A 15030-nucleotide genomic window follows, 5' to 3' on the forward strand; every position below is an offset into this window, starting at 1 on the left:
TAGGGTTAGACTTAGGATTAGGGATTAGGGTTGGGATTAGGGTTAGGGTTGGGATTAGGGTTAGGGGTGTGTTGGGGTTAGGGTTGGAGCAAGAATTGAGGGGTTTCCACTATTTACCAACATTGGGGGTCTAAAAATTGGGTCTAAAAAAATCACTTTTGTGGAAATAAAAAAGACTTATTATTTTCACGGCTCTGCGTTTATAAACTTCTGTGAAGAGCTTGGGGGTTCAAAGTGCTCACCACACATCTAGATAAGTTCCTTAGGGGGTCTAATTTCCAAAATGGGGTCACTTGTGGGGGGTTTCCACTGTTTAGGCCCATCAGGGGCTCTGCAAACATAACATGATGCCCGCAGACCATTCCATCAAAGTCTGCATTCCTTCCCTTCCGAGCTCTCCCATGCGCCCAAACAGTGATTCCCCCACATAAGGGGTATCGGCGTACTCAGGACAAATCGCACAACAACTGTGGGGGTATGATTTCTCCTGTTACACTTGTAAAAATAAAAATTTGGGGGCGAAAAGATCATTTTTGTGGAAAAAAATGGATTTCTTATTTTCACAGCTCTACGTTATAAACTTCTGTGAAGCACTTGAAGGTTCAAAGTGCTCACCACACATCTAGATAAGTTCCTTAATGGGTCTAGTTTCCAAAACGGGGTCACTTGTTGGAGGTTTCCACTGTTTAGGCACATTAAGGGCTCTCTGAACGCAACATGGCATCCGATCTCAATTCCAGCCAATTCTGCGTTGAAAAAGTCAAACAGCACTCCATCCCTTGCGAGCTCTGCTGTGTGCTGAAAAAGTGGTTTACCCACACATATGGGGTATCGACGTATTCAGGAGAAATTGTACAACAAATTTTGTGGTTGATTTTCTCTTTTAACACTTGTGAAAATAAAAAAAATTGGTTCTGAAATAATTTTTTTGCAAAAAAAAGTTAAATGTTAATTTTTTCCTTCCGCATTGCTTTAGTTCCTGTGAAGCACTTAAAGGGTTAATAAACTTCTTGAATGTGGGTTTGAGCACCTTGAGGGGTCTAGTTTTTAGAATGGTGCCACTTTTGGGTATTTTCTGTCATGTACACCCCTCAAAATGACTTTAAATATTATGTGGTGCCTAAAAAAAATGGTTTTGTAAATTTTGTTGTAAAAATGAGAAATCGCTGGTCAACTTTTAACCCTTATAACTTCCTAACGAAAAAAAAATTCTGCTTCCAAAATTGTGGTGATGTAAAGTAGACATGTGGGAAATGTTATTTATTAAGAAATTTGTGTGACACATCTCTCTGATTTAAGGGCATAAAAATTTAAAGTTTTAAAATTGCAAAATTTTCCCCATATTTCCATTTTTCATAAATAAACACAAGACTTATTGAAGAAATTTTACCACTAATATGAAGTATAATATGTCACGAAAAAACAATCTCAGACTCAGCAGGATCCATTAAAGCGTTCCAGAGTTATAACCTCATAAAGGGACAGTGGTCAGAATTTTAAAAATTGGCCTGGTCATTAAGCTGCAAACTGGCTCTGTCGCTAAGGGGTTAAAGAGGCTGTCCTCTATAACAGATAATTAATAGGCCCAGGGTAGTGGAAAAGTAAAAAAATTAAAAAAAATAAATAAAAAAAACCTCACTGCTGGAGTATGTTTTTTTTTCTTCCAAATATTGATGACCTATTTTTAGGGTAGGTCATCAACATTCAAATCAAGGGAGTTCAAGTCTCAGGTTGAAAGTGCTATTGTTGCTTATCCTCTGTCTACCTGCATGCCATCTAAATACACTGTGTGCACAATTTAAGGCAACTGAGTATTTTTACAATATCATAATTTGTATGCAGATTTTCACATTCCAAGAGGTATAAACTTGAATGCTTATTGGATTAATGTGATGTGTATTTGTGGGATGAAGGAATGTGAGGCCTAAGGATATCAACCCCCTTTATCAAGGAGTGCAAAATTATTTGGCAGCTTATTTTCCTCAGGCAAAATGGGCCCAAAAAAAGAGATTTAACTCTGTAAAGTTAAAACCTGTGCCAAGTCTTGCAGACTATCATCAAAATACTCACTTATCTAACAATACTGCACACAGTGTAGTAGTGACTTTACTGGGCATTACAACATTATTCTATTGAAGAAAATGCTTGGTCAATAGATTACGTCACCAATGATTCTAAGAATAAGTTTCTGTAGAAACTATTTTGTTTGTCTTACCTGTTAATTATACTCTGAGTCGTATTTGTTGAGTTGGATGTACACGACGAGATATGGATTGATGAAGACAGACTTGTATTTTGAGCTAAATTATAAGAACAAGTGAAATCGAAGAAGATGGGATTCACCGTGATGAGGGTTTCATTCTTAATTCCAATGTGAAGCGTATTAGTGTAGTGAAAACTCGAGGAATCCATCTGTGGGAAAAGTCAAAAGAATACCAAGTAAATACAAATAAATTGATCCCTATTTAAAAAATGTCACTTTGGCTAAGTAGTTTTTGCTAAAATAAAGAATTTACAAAAATGTTTGGAATTCAGCAATTTGGGAACACTATAAGTGGCACTATATTTTCTGGGGTCACTGTATGTGGCATGTCTACATTTAGGGCACGAAATATATATCAATGTTATACTCAGTGCTTATATTCATGCAGGTACAGAACGTTACACTATAGGAAATTTACCGTATATTTGTATAAACATAAGAGGTGGAAATGTGCAGCAAATGTGGGGAAACCAAAGAAGAGGTCCATAATAACTACACAGATAGGTCAAGGCAGAGAAAAGTCATCATGTGTCTCTGCAGCAAATGGAGAAAATTTAGTAGAACATCATCAGAGCACTTATCACCTTGTGATCCCTAAATGTAAGTGTTTATTCTTCCTCAATCTGCACCACATCTGTAATGTATACACTTTATCTATAGCGTGACAGGTGGAAACAGCAAAAATGTGGCCTTAATGAAAGCTGTAGTGCTACATGGTAGAAAATGATATGTCAGGAGTCAGCTTGAATTTTGCACTGTGTTTAGTTCTACTCCTGTACAGTCATGGCCAAAACTTTTGAGACTGACATCCAGTTTCCTGCTTCATTGTGTTTTTGAAATTTTAGTCAGATTTTTCTATGATTACTGAAGTACAATTATAAGCATTTCATAAGTTTTTACGTTTTTATTGGCAAATACACCATGTTTATTCAAAGACAATATTTAGTGTTAACCCTTATTTTTTAATTAACAAAACCATTGAAATTTTAGGTCCATAGCCAGAAAAAGCCCCGCATGTACATTCCAATGAGGAATTGTGCTAAATCTCCCAAAAGAAAATGGACAAAAACACAGAAATTGTGATAAACCCCAAGCACTGATTAGGTAAGAATGAAATGTTATCAATCAGGACTTGACCCAGAAGCTCATATCCAACATGCAAGGGAGAATCGCAAAAGTCTTGAAAAATAAGGGTCAACATTGAGTCTTTGCATAAACTTGATGTATTTGTCAATACAATGAACAAACACAACCATGCTATACCCATTTCCATAAGGAAGAAAAACAAGGTTCAAAAAGTGTATTCTTGTAAAAAACATACATTTTTATTCAAAATAGCTTAAAATTTGGAGCACCTGATACCAAACAGGCAACATATATAGAGGATTTAATCACGGGCAAAAACTGTTCCATACAATTTCATAAGCACTAATCGCATTTACATAGACTAGGCATATAAAAAGCAATCTACATCACTTATTATCTCTGCCAACATTAGCAATTATAGAATTTATAGACCGCCTGAATCTTATTTATAAAGTGCGATAAGTGCCCAAAAAAGAAGCAAGACAATTAATAGCTGCACACAGCAATCTATTACAAAATGTCTCAACCACAATGTCGATCCTAAGCTGCTCAGGTCACAATAATAAAGTGCAATCAGTGCTTTGGAAAAAAAATAATAGGCTAAATCTAGTGCCCCTAACAAAAATTGCATAATAAGGAAAGGAGTACCGCAGACCTCAATGTACCATGTCCTAGAAACATAATTATGTGTCAAACAACTGACCACGAGCATGCTAATACTGCAATATAATTAGTGCAGACAGCCGTGTACTAATATGGAAGTGCGCTGTGTCCCCGTGCCTGGCGCCCCTACACACGTTTCGATATAACTTCATCAGGAGTAAGTACACTAGTAAGATGACTAGAACTCTAGTGCCACCTATTGGAAGTAGCAATCCTAAAAGTCATTCTCTGCAAGGAGAAATGATACTTCTTGGATATTGGTCAGACGCCTCTCACACAGCCAAACCAGATCTCACACTTTGCACTGACGAGGGGCAGTACCCCGAAACGCAGTGTCTGCAAATTGAGATTCTGGCTTTGCCATTATCCTAAGTCATGTAACAAGGCTCGTTAAAGGGTCAACATTGACTTTTAGGATTGCTACTTCCAATAGGTGGCACTAGAGTTCTAGTCCTCTTCCTCTCTGAAGAGACAATTTGCATAATTAGCATATTTCCCAGAGGAGCATTGCGGCTTTAAGTCTCCTCATCTCGGCATGCTTAGCATGTCATTCTCCGCAAGGATAAATGATACTTCTTGGATATCGGTCAGACGCCTCTCACACAGCCAAACCAGATCTCACACTTTGCACTGACGAGGTGCAAAGTTTCCTGAATACCTTGAGTGCTGTCTCTTGGCCTTCCGGCATCGCCACTTCGGTGGCTTAAGCCGGTCGCTGCTTTTGGGAGATAGCCAGGAGGTTTCGGGGAGGAGATCCTTGGAGCTGTGGACGATGGTAGTCCGACTTCAATTCTCTGGGACCGGTGATAGCCGGGTCAAAAATGGATTCAGGATTGACATCGCTGAAGATAAGAAGTTGCATTTTTCCCTGGGATATTTGGTCAACATGGTGTTTTATGACATCCTGAAGATTCAGAAGTCTGATATAATATGCCTGCAGGAGTTTAGGAGGGAAGGCAGGTATGTACTGGTGCTATCTTCTATGGCAGCTTGCCAGAATTTGTTTACTGCCCTGAAAAATGGAGTTGCAAATCCTTTGCTGGAAGGTCTTACCTTTACTGTGCTGTGCTCTAAAGGAGATATCCCACTTGTAGTTTTCATGCACAACCCTTTTGTTTCCCTGGAGGACATTGCTTTATTTTTGAAAAGACATTGCATTTATGTTCAGTACTCCCACAGGGTCCTGAATGGAGAAGGGCTCTGGACCGGGAAGTACAAATTTTTTGTGAGATTTGGGATGCATCCCCAAGGCCCGGGAGGCATCCATTACACCCCTCTTAATTTTTCAATTGGGAAAAATAGTGTTTTTTTTGCTCTTTCCAGATGCCCCGATGTATTGCAGGAGGTGTAAAAATTTCGGGCATACCCAGGATAGTTGCAAGGAGATGCCAACTTGCAGGAATTGCAATGCTTCTGGCCATATGGCAAAAGACTGCACAAATCCTGTTATGTGTAATGCTTGTGGTGAGGAGGACCATAAGTATCGGAACTGTATAGCCCCCGTTACACACTGCGATATCGCTAGCAATATCGCTGTAAAGTCACCGATTTTGTGACGTTGCAGCGATATTACTAGCGATATCGCTGCATGTGATACTTACCTCCGACCGGCTCCCCCCGCTGGTTATCGCTGATCGCGCGAGAAGCTGCTGGACCATTCCTCGTCGGCCACTTCCTGCGGCACTTCCTGCTGTGAGGACAAGCGACGCGTGAAGCCGGGCGGGAGGACGCAGGATCGCCGCGTCTGACAGGTAAGTAGCGATCCCCGTCCCCAGCGATGTCGCTGGTGAGATCTGCCTGAGTGGCAGCTCACTAGCGACCACCCAGCGATTCACCAGCTATCCTGACAGCGTCATATCGCTGGTCGGGATCGCTGGTGAGTCGCTAGGTGTAACGGTACCCTAAGGCCAGGATCAGTCCTAGGTCTTACGCTGAGGTCTCAGGTGGGGCAGCTGCGCCCCCTACTGCTGTTGTTGACATTCCACAGGTTTCAGACCCGGATCTTATTGAGGAACCTGAAATCATGGATGCACATGAGGAGGCCCTGCCCCAAACGGAGTCTCCCAGCCCACAGGTGGCAGTTTTGGAAGTTGCTGATGTTGAATGTGAGCTCCCTCATCAGTCTGATGTCTGTGGGGAGGGGGAGTTGGAGAGTACTCTTGGCAATACCCCCAGTGTATCTTGGTTTGCTACTGAGGAGGAGTTGGCCAGTTGTGGAGATCAAGGTGACTTCACTCTTGCGAGGTCCTCTGAGGATGAGGAGCCTGGAACTTCCTGTAAGAAGCCCAGAACGGATTGGGCAGACCCTGGTGAAGTTGGTTTAAGTCCGGTGAGTGAACGTAGTTACCCTCAGAATGTCTTCTCTCCTGACACCAATGCTTTTTTAGGCATTCCCGCAGGCGTAAACAGATTCAAGGAGTTGCAGTTCCAAATGGAAGACGAAAACGGCTGAAGAGGAAGTGGCGTGTTTGTCGTTGTAAGAAAAAGTTCTATTGAGAGCTGAAAGAGTCGGGAAGAAGTTCCACAGACGATCTCTTATCAAGCTGAGGTTGAAGGTTTATTCGGAGATACACAGCAAGACAGATACAGAATAACAGAGGAGTTGGAATATGCGGGCAAAAACAGGAATTCAGACAGGCAGAGATTCGCTAGGAGGTCTAGCGGTGATAAGGCTCTGTGCCCTGGCCATGGTGAGGCACAGTGGCATGATGGCGATGGAATGGCCCCGATCGACAGTAACAGGGGCTTCTTATACATTACCAGAACAAAGAAAGCTGCATTTTGCCGCAGAGGGCGTTAACATTATAATTCTAAGGCGTTTTCATGGTAATCTACAGAAACGAGGTTTAGAAAAGAGAATATAATGACATAATACGAAGATATTAATTAACATTTCTTCAAGCAACACTAAAACCCATAAGTCATTGGTATCTATGGCTACTGTCCTAAAATCTTATCATTGTCTCCAGTCTAGGTCCCTAAATTCTTACATCCTGACATTTTAACTACTCTACTCTTCGCTACCACACTATCACGTATAAGCATACTGACCATATATTTGGTAACCTGTGACCCTATTGATTGATCCAATCTTCCTCTACACACATCGGCTGAGGTTGCTAGGAGACATGATCTCATTTTCCATCCTCCATTTAATACATTTTATCAGCTCTTTTGTAAAAGTTGAATCTTCTCTAACTTTCAACAAAATGGCTGCTAGAGACAATATGGCCGCTCAGTATATTATGACTGACCATTCTCTTACAAGTCCCCCTCTTGTACTCTATCCAGAGTATAACATACAGTACTGTAATATTCATGGGTGAATTACTGAAAATAAGAATATTGAGGTAATTCAGCACTTTATGCACGTGTGTGTGTAAGGCAAATGTCCCTAAAAATAGAACAAACACATAATAAAAAAATAATTCAAATAGTCCCGAAAAAATAAGTTGCACAATAGTCAATTCTTTTGGTCTTGTCAATTCTTTTGGTCTTTTTCTTCTCATTCTTTGTCTTCTGGATTTTCCTTATCTTCTCCCCCTCTCACACTATCAGAGTCCCACTGTATAGTGTGAAACATCTTCTCCTGATCATCCAATAGGTTCATGGTCCCAGGAGTCGAATATGAAAATCTTCAGCGGACCTGGAGAAAATAGAAAAAAAGAGTGGAGTATCAGTCCTTACCAGAAATCTCAGTAAAATAATTAAGAAGTCTATACTGATTGAACCATTTTAATCACCTTTTTAGCTTGAAAATTTGAGCAAAGACTTAACCATTGTTGTTGGGATGTAAAGCACTAGTCTATCATTAACCCGTTTGTAGTACAAGCACTCCCCCTCAATGGGCAGGGACTCGAGGGAATTGAACAGAGATGAGTCACCCTCCTTCTCCTGTGCCTTTATGAGATCCTGCAAAGGAGAAAAAACAAGGGAGGGGGGCTCTCGGGGTTTCTCAGTGACTGCAGCGATGACTTCTTGAGGATATTTGTCATCGCCTGTGAGTGCAGCCTCCTTGGCCGCGTGATCTACATATGCATTGCCAAGGATGTGGGGGTCAGGAATCAACCTCTGGTGTCCTTTGATTTTACAGAAGGACCATAATTTTGGGAATTCTTTACCCCGTTGCTCAATTTGTTTTAGAGTGTCTGCATGCTGCAAGGGCTTGTTCTGAGAATCAACCATCCCCCTAGGGGCCCATACATTAAGATATAGAGTGAGTGACGACACGACATATGCGCTATCACTGAAGATATTCATTGGCTCTGGACACACGAGAATGACCTGTAAAGCTGCTTCCAACTCAGCTCTTTGAGCGGAGCAATGACCAGGGAGTTTATACTGCAGCAGCAATGGCTTAGCTGGAAACCACACAGCGAAGCCTGTGACGTAATGCCCCTCAAGCCAATAGCGAGCTCCGTCGATATAGGCACAGGGGATTCCCTCTTGAAAGTCTGCTCAGAAGGGAGAGGGAGTAACATTAGCCTGTTCAATTTGACAATCGTGACTTTTTCCTGCATATTGCATCATCTGGGCTAAGTGATATTTCTCACCCACTTCGACTTGTAAGTCTCTAGTCTCAAAATCAATGATCCATTGGGCCATTCTCTGTGAATTAATACCTGAAGCTTTTCCCTTCAGCAAAGTTTTTAAGGTGACATGCGGGGTCTGTAGAATTAAAGGAGCAAATCCCACTATATGCTTCACTTGATTCATAGTCCAGTGCACGCCCAGTAGGTGCTTCATGCACTGAGTGAACCCTTTTTCCACGGGGGTCAGCAACCTGGAGTAATAACCTAGGGCATACAACTGACTAGACACTTCTGGGCTTTCTTTGGGCCATTTTTGTAGGAGCACAGAAGAAATAGAGATATCACCGGTGTGAGTCTGAATGTAGAAAGGCTGGGAAGGGTCAGGGTTAACCAATGTAGTAGCTGCCGTAAGGGCGCGCTTCAATCCCTCAAAAGCCTGTAAGGCGGTTCCCTCTACATTAACAGGGTCAAAATCATTATCAACATTTTTCAATAAATCATACAGTGGTTTAGCCAAATAAGCAAAATCTTCAATGAATTCTCTGGAAAAATTAATAAGACCCAAAAATTTTCTGAGTTCAGTAATATTAGTTGGTATGGGGACAGCCTGAATAGCTTTAACCCTATCATGCATGGGCTTCTTTCCTTCTGCTGAGACAGACACACCCAGAAATTTAACCTCTGATTTCATCAATTGTACTTTATCTAGACTCTTTTTGAGTCCTGCCTCTTGTAAAGCCTGACAAACATTTTCAAGGGTTTCTCTGTGTTCACATTCATCGACAGTTTGAATCAATAAATCATCCCCATACTGTAAGACTTTGTCTCCGTAACCAAGGGATTCTAACATCTGAGCCAATGCCTGATGGAAATACACAGGAGAACTGTGAAATCCCATGGGCAACCGCGTGCGAAGCGGAGTGCAGATTCAGGTGTTAGGGGTACTGAGAAAAAGCCATTTGCAATATCCAAACAAGAAAATACCTTACAATCACTCCTCAGCTGTGACATAACTTCAGGGACAGATGCAACAAGGTGAGCAGCTGAGGGAGTGTACTTATATACAAGTCTCATGTCTACTACCGTTCGAAAACTGCCATCTTCCTTTTTTACAGGTAGAATAGGACTGTTACATGGAGAATTACCTTTCACAACAACACCTTGTTTCTCCAATTCACTGACTGCTACCCTTATGTAAGGGATTGCGTCCTCCGGAATACGGTACTGACGCTGGAAAGGTGGCAGTTTTTCACCATCAATTTTAACCTGAGTTTGCATTAACCCACAATCAGTTTTCTTTAAGATCCACAATTCAGGGAACTTTTGCTTCAATTCATTCTTTAAAGCATCATTGTCAGTATTTTCAACATTTTCACCAGTACATACTCTGAAACTAGCAATGGGTAATTTGTGACTCTCCTCCTCCTCCTCCACAGGGACAGTTACAGAACAGATAGTGGCTTCTTTGTTCCGCCACAAGACTTTGTTACATAAATCAACAACAATTCCCATTGCTCCCAAAACATCAGTTCCCAAAATAGTGTACCGTAACTGTGGGTTTACCCAAAAAGCGCATCGAAGACCCCTTTGCTTCGATCCCCCCGTGTCCTGAAATCTCAGGCTTACTGGACGACTTTTTACTGCGTGAATACAGGAGCCCCCAAATTCTACCCAAAATGGTAGTCTCAGGCAGTCCAGGGGGTGACTGCAATTTGTGTCGTGTTATTGAAACTGAGGCTACTGTATCGATGAGGATGTCTTCCCAAGGCAGCCCCTCTATTCTCCCTCTGACATAAGGTCTACCGTCCTTGCCCAGGGAAAGGGGGGCAAGGAGGGTAAGGGGAACAGGGGGAGCACTCCATCAATCAGTGTTACCTGCCGTGGGAAGCCCGAAAAATCCATCATCCCCATCTGGACATGGCTTCCGTCCAACAGCTGCCACCTCCGCCCCAAAGAGATCCTTAGTCAGGGTCCGGTCCTCATGTTCCCGCAGCTCCTTGATCAGCGGAGTATAGGGACGAGGAGGAGTGACCCCTCCCTGAATAGCTTGGATCTCCGGGTGCGGATGAGTGAAAGCTATTGAGGAAGGAGCAGGAGCAGAAGGCTCCTGTGAGACTGGGTTAACCATTTGAAGACCGTTGTACTGCTGATACTGCCTAGGGTCATTCACTGCTGGATACAGAGGTCTAACTCCGAAAGGTGGTCTAGAAAACTCCCGGGTCTGTTGGGGGTTAAATGGTGCCCGGGGTTCTCGGGGAACAATCCCTGGCACAAGGCTGGGACAAAAACGTCTAACATGTCCCAGATGTCCACAAAAATAACACAAGGGAGGACCTCTCATGGGATCCCGTGGGGGCTCTGCCGAACGGGACCTGCCCATTCTCTGCAGCTGCGCATACCCCCCCGGAACTCCTGGCCTCCCTGAATCAGCAGATACACCCCGAGGTGAATGGCATGCAAAAACATTAGACTCATCACCCCTCACCTCAGATTGCATCGTCCTAACAAAACACTCACTTACTTTCCTCCCAATTAGGCAACATTTTTTTTTAATAAATTTAAGATGGACCAGGAACATTTGGCCTGGGATTTTTTTTCTCTCGGGGTTGAAGCAGCATCACACCTAACCTAGGGTCTGCATGTGCTGGAGCTGTCGGGACAATATATCTTTCCTCAACTGTGTCTGCATAAGCTGGAGCTGTTGGGACACTATATCTTGTTATGTACTACTTTACTCATTCTCCTAACTCTTCTCCAGTCTACAAGTGTATTTACATCAGCACTGTGTTTCGAAGCTGCAGTGTCCATCTGTGACATAACTGCTCTCAGCTGCTGCTGCTCGCACCCCTCCTCTCTGTGCTTCGCTGCTAGCTCCAGCATCTCACTCAGCTGTTCTGATCTCTCCCTATACGCTGCCCCTCCCCGGGTGATCATGTTAACATATTGCTGTGTAAGCTACCTATCAAGAGCCTGATCAAAAGTTATGACTGTCTTACACAAAGCCACTACTTGGCTATTAGCTTAACCTAGTGAATTTTTTCTATCTAGTTCCCTGTTCTCTGTGGTAAACCATCGCATACAATTTAACCACGTGGTTTCCACATTAACCCCCTCCAGCTGGGGTGTGCCAGCATATTTCTCTGCCTGCTTCCGTAACCACTCCATATTTACAGTGGTCTACAAGGACGAGTTTTACTCTGTCCTAGTATCAACAAATGCAATTTAAGCAAAGTTAGATACTCACACCTCTCAGATGGAAGACCTCGCTGCAGCTGTTTGGGGTCGACCAGATATCAAAAGAGGTGCAGCCGTGATTCCAGCCTCACTCGTTACGCTTGCCAAGCGTCTCCCCACGCCCTTTTAAAGCTTCTTGCTACCAGGCACAACAAATTCTCACGTCCTTGTAGATAGCTTCTTCTTAGTTACTCATCTTTTTATAGTCTTTTTCTTTGTCCGTGGTTTTATTATAAAAAAATCGGGCAGGCGGTTTCAGAGCGATCACGAGAGGTTCTCCTTCAGGCTGGCTTCCTTTGACCGGTTTAACGTATGGCCACACGCGTTTCTTTTATTTTTTTCTCTTCCTCTTCCCACCTCCAAGCCCTCATCTGTGGCTTCTTCCGGTGGTTCTTCTGGAGGCAGCTCTCCGGAGCCGCTCCTCCTGGCTGGCTCGCCACTTGTAAGAAAAAGTTCTATTGAGAGCTGGAAGAGTCGGGAAGAAGTTCCACAGACGATCTCTTATCAAGCTGAGGTTGAAGGTTTATTCGGAGATACACAGCAAGACAGATACAGAATAACAGAGGAGTTGGAATATGCGGGCAAAAACAGGAATTCAGACAGGCAGAGATTCGCTAGGAGGTCTAGCGGTGATAAGGCTCTGTGCCCTGGCCATGGTGAGGCACAGTGGCATGATGGCGATGGAATGGCCCCGATCGACAGTAACAGGGGCTTCTTATACATTACCAGAACAAAGAAAGCTGCATTTTGCCGCAGAGGGCGTTAACATTATAATTCTAAGGCGTTTTCATGGTAATCTACAGAAACGTGGTTTAGAAAAGAGAATATAATGACATAATATGAAGATATTAATTAACATTTCTTCAAGCAACACTAAAACCCATAAGTCATTGGTATCTATGGCTACTGTCCTAAAATCTTATCATTGTCTCCAGTCTAGGTCCCTAAATTCTTACATCCTGACATTTTAACTACTCTACTCTTCGCTACCACACTATCACGTATAAGCATACTGACCATATATTTGGTAACCTGTGACCCTATTGATTGATCCAATCTTCCTCTACGCACATCTGCTGAGGTTGCTAGGAGACATGATCTCATTTTCCATCCTCCATTTAATACATTTTATCAGCTCTTTTGTAAAAGTTGAATCTTCTCTAACTTTCAACAAAATGGCTGCTAGAGACAACATGGCCGCTCAGTATATTATGACTGACCATTCTCTTACAGTCGTCATGTAAATAACACAGTCATGTTATGGCTCCCCAAGCTGGTTGGGGCATTGCGTCCCTGAATGTCAGGCAAATTAGATCCAAATTCAGGAGGGCAATCGCTCTAGATTATATTAAACAGATGAACGCTCACATCTTTTGTCTTCAAGAATGTGGGATTGTGGACGCTCCAAGCGATAAGGACTGGCCTTACGGACAGCATGTATCGTCTGGCTCATGTGTTAATAGGAATGATGGTGTAGGGATATTAATGTGTAACAGGGAGATTAGTTTAGATAGCTTCACGGTGGTAGAGGTGGGTAGATGTATAATTGCACATGTAAGCTATAGGGGGTGGCGGGCTAGAATTATTAATGTGTACTGTCCATCAGGACACGACAAGAAAAAGGAGCGTCTGGCTCTTTTGGAAAAATTAAGTTTGTTTCTTCCGGGCAAAATGCCTATAGTTTTAGTTGGAGACTTTAATTGCATCACAGAAGGGAATTGTGACATAACTGGTAAAAAGTTATTCAATCTTATTTCTGATTTTTCCCTTCTAGATGATGCTGCCCTGAAATTTGGCATCCCACCACCGCCAACGTACCATGCTGATAGGGGTGGTATTGCATCCAGGATAGATAAAATGTTGTTAAACAGGTGTTTAGACTGGTTAAGGAAGTGTGGAGAAAGCGGGATGAGACAAAGAGTGAATTAAAGCATGTTATGGATGAAAAAGGGAAAGAAATCATCTATCGCACCAAAATAGAACATCTTGAGAAAGATGAAAAGTGCACAAAGTTCTTTTTTAAGAAAAGGAATGGGAGAAAGGTTGATATGGATAAAATCCTGGATAGGAACGGTTTGTGTGTGTCAGGTGAGAATGTGATAAAGGAGGTGAATAGGTTCTATAGCAAGTTATATGATAAAAAATGGATTGATTCTGGTCTTGTTTCAGAAGTGCTGAATGGGTTAGAGAACAAGTTGGATAGTGGAGAATATGATATTTTGAATGAGGACGTAATTATGGAATAAGTAGAAAATGTGATGAAGAGTGCTAAAAAGAATAAGACACCAGGTAAAGACAGGTTGCCGGTAGAATTCTCTGTGAAGGCGTGGGATTTTCTGGGTGCTGATTTGACTGAAATATGTAAGTATATGTGGGAGAGTGGTAAGTTGTATGAATCAATGAAAGAGGGGGTGGTTGTGCTTGTGCATAAGAAAGGTGAGAGAAAGTGTTTAGAGAAATGGAGACTTATAACATTGCTGAATGCAGATTACAAAATCTATAGCAAATTGTTGGCGAATCATATGCGTGAGGTGATTGGTAGTGTTGTGGATGAGGATCAAGTGTGTGCTGTGCCTGGAAGAAATATGAGTGATAACTTATTGTTATTAAGGGATTTGATTGGAGACTGCATGGGAAGGAAACGGAAGTGTATGGTTCTGTCAATTGATTTTGAGAAAGCGTTTGATAGGGTCTCGCATGTGTTTTTGTTTAAAGTTCTGGAGAGAATGGGATTTCCTCAAAAATTTGGGAATGGGATAATGTCTTTGTATGTGTTAGGCGTCGGGTTCCTGCACAGCGGGAATCCCGAGCCTTACTTCCGGCGGTCTCCCATTCTTCTCCAGCCGCAGAGGAGGTTGTTCAGCAAACTCGTTGGTCCCGGCGCTCTGCCCAGACCAGCTTCGTGGGTTTGCTTGCTGCTGCCACCTCTGGCTCAGCTATGGCAATACATGCTGCTCAGCAGCGAGATTCTCCAGGGACTAAGTCCTCATGTCGGACCACTGAGCATGTCCTTGGAGTGATCTCCCATTGGAGATCGAAGGTCACATGCTCAGGTCCTGCTCCTGTTCGGATTGGACCATCCGAGAAGCCAGGAAGGTCCCGGATGCTCGCGGCTATAAAAGGGTCGCATGGCCGCTCGGCAATACGCTAGGATAGACTGTATTTTCAGACTATAAGGAGTGAGTGATGTATGCACGTATGAATGTCTCTGGTGACTGACTCATTATGAAACCCCTACCTTTGGTACGCATG

The 15030-nt window shown here is 42.7% G+C and overlaps 1 protein-coding gene across 1 annotated transcript in view; it reads right to left on the reverse strand.

Moving 5' to 3' along the window:
- The window catches only part of LOC141047478 (uromodulin-like), a 73530-nt gene that overhangs the window by 42787 nt on the left and 15713 nt on the right, over positions 1–15030 (reverse strand). The window contains exon 5 of the mRNA XM_073542588.1: positions 2216–2412. Within this exon, the coding sequence (XP_073398689.1) occupies positions 2216–2412 (197 nt within the window). The remainder of the gene's footprint in view (positions 1–2215; positions 2413–15030) is intronic.

This window comes from Dendrobates tinctorius, unplaced genomic scaffold, assembly GCF_039654945.1.
Source record: "Dendrobates tinctorius isolate UK_male_01 unplaced genomic scaffold, ASM3965494v1 ptg000127l, whole genome shotgun sequence".
Lineage (NCBI taxonomy): Eukaryota > Metazoa > Chordata > Amphibia > Anura > Dendrobatidae > Dendrobates > Dendrobates tinctorius.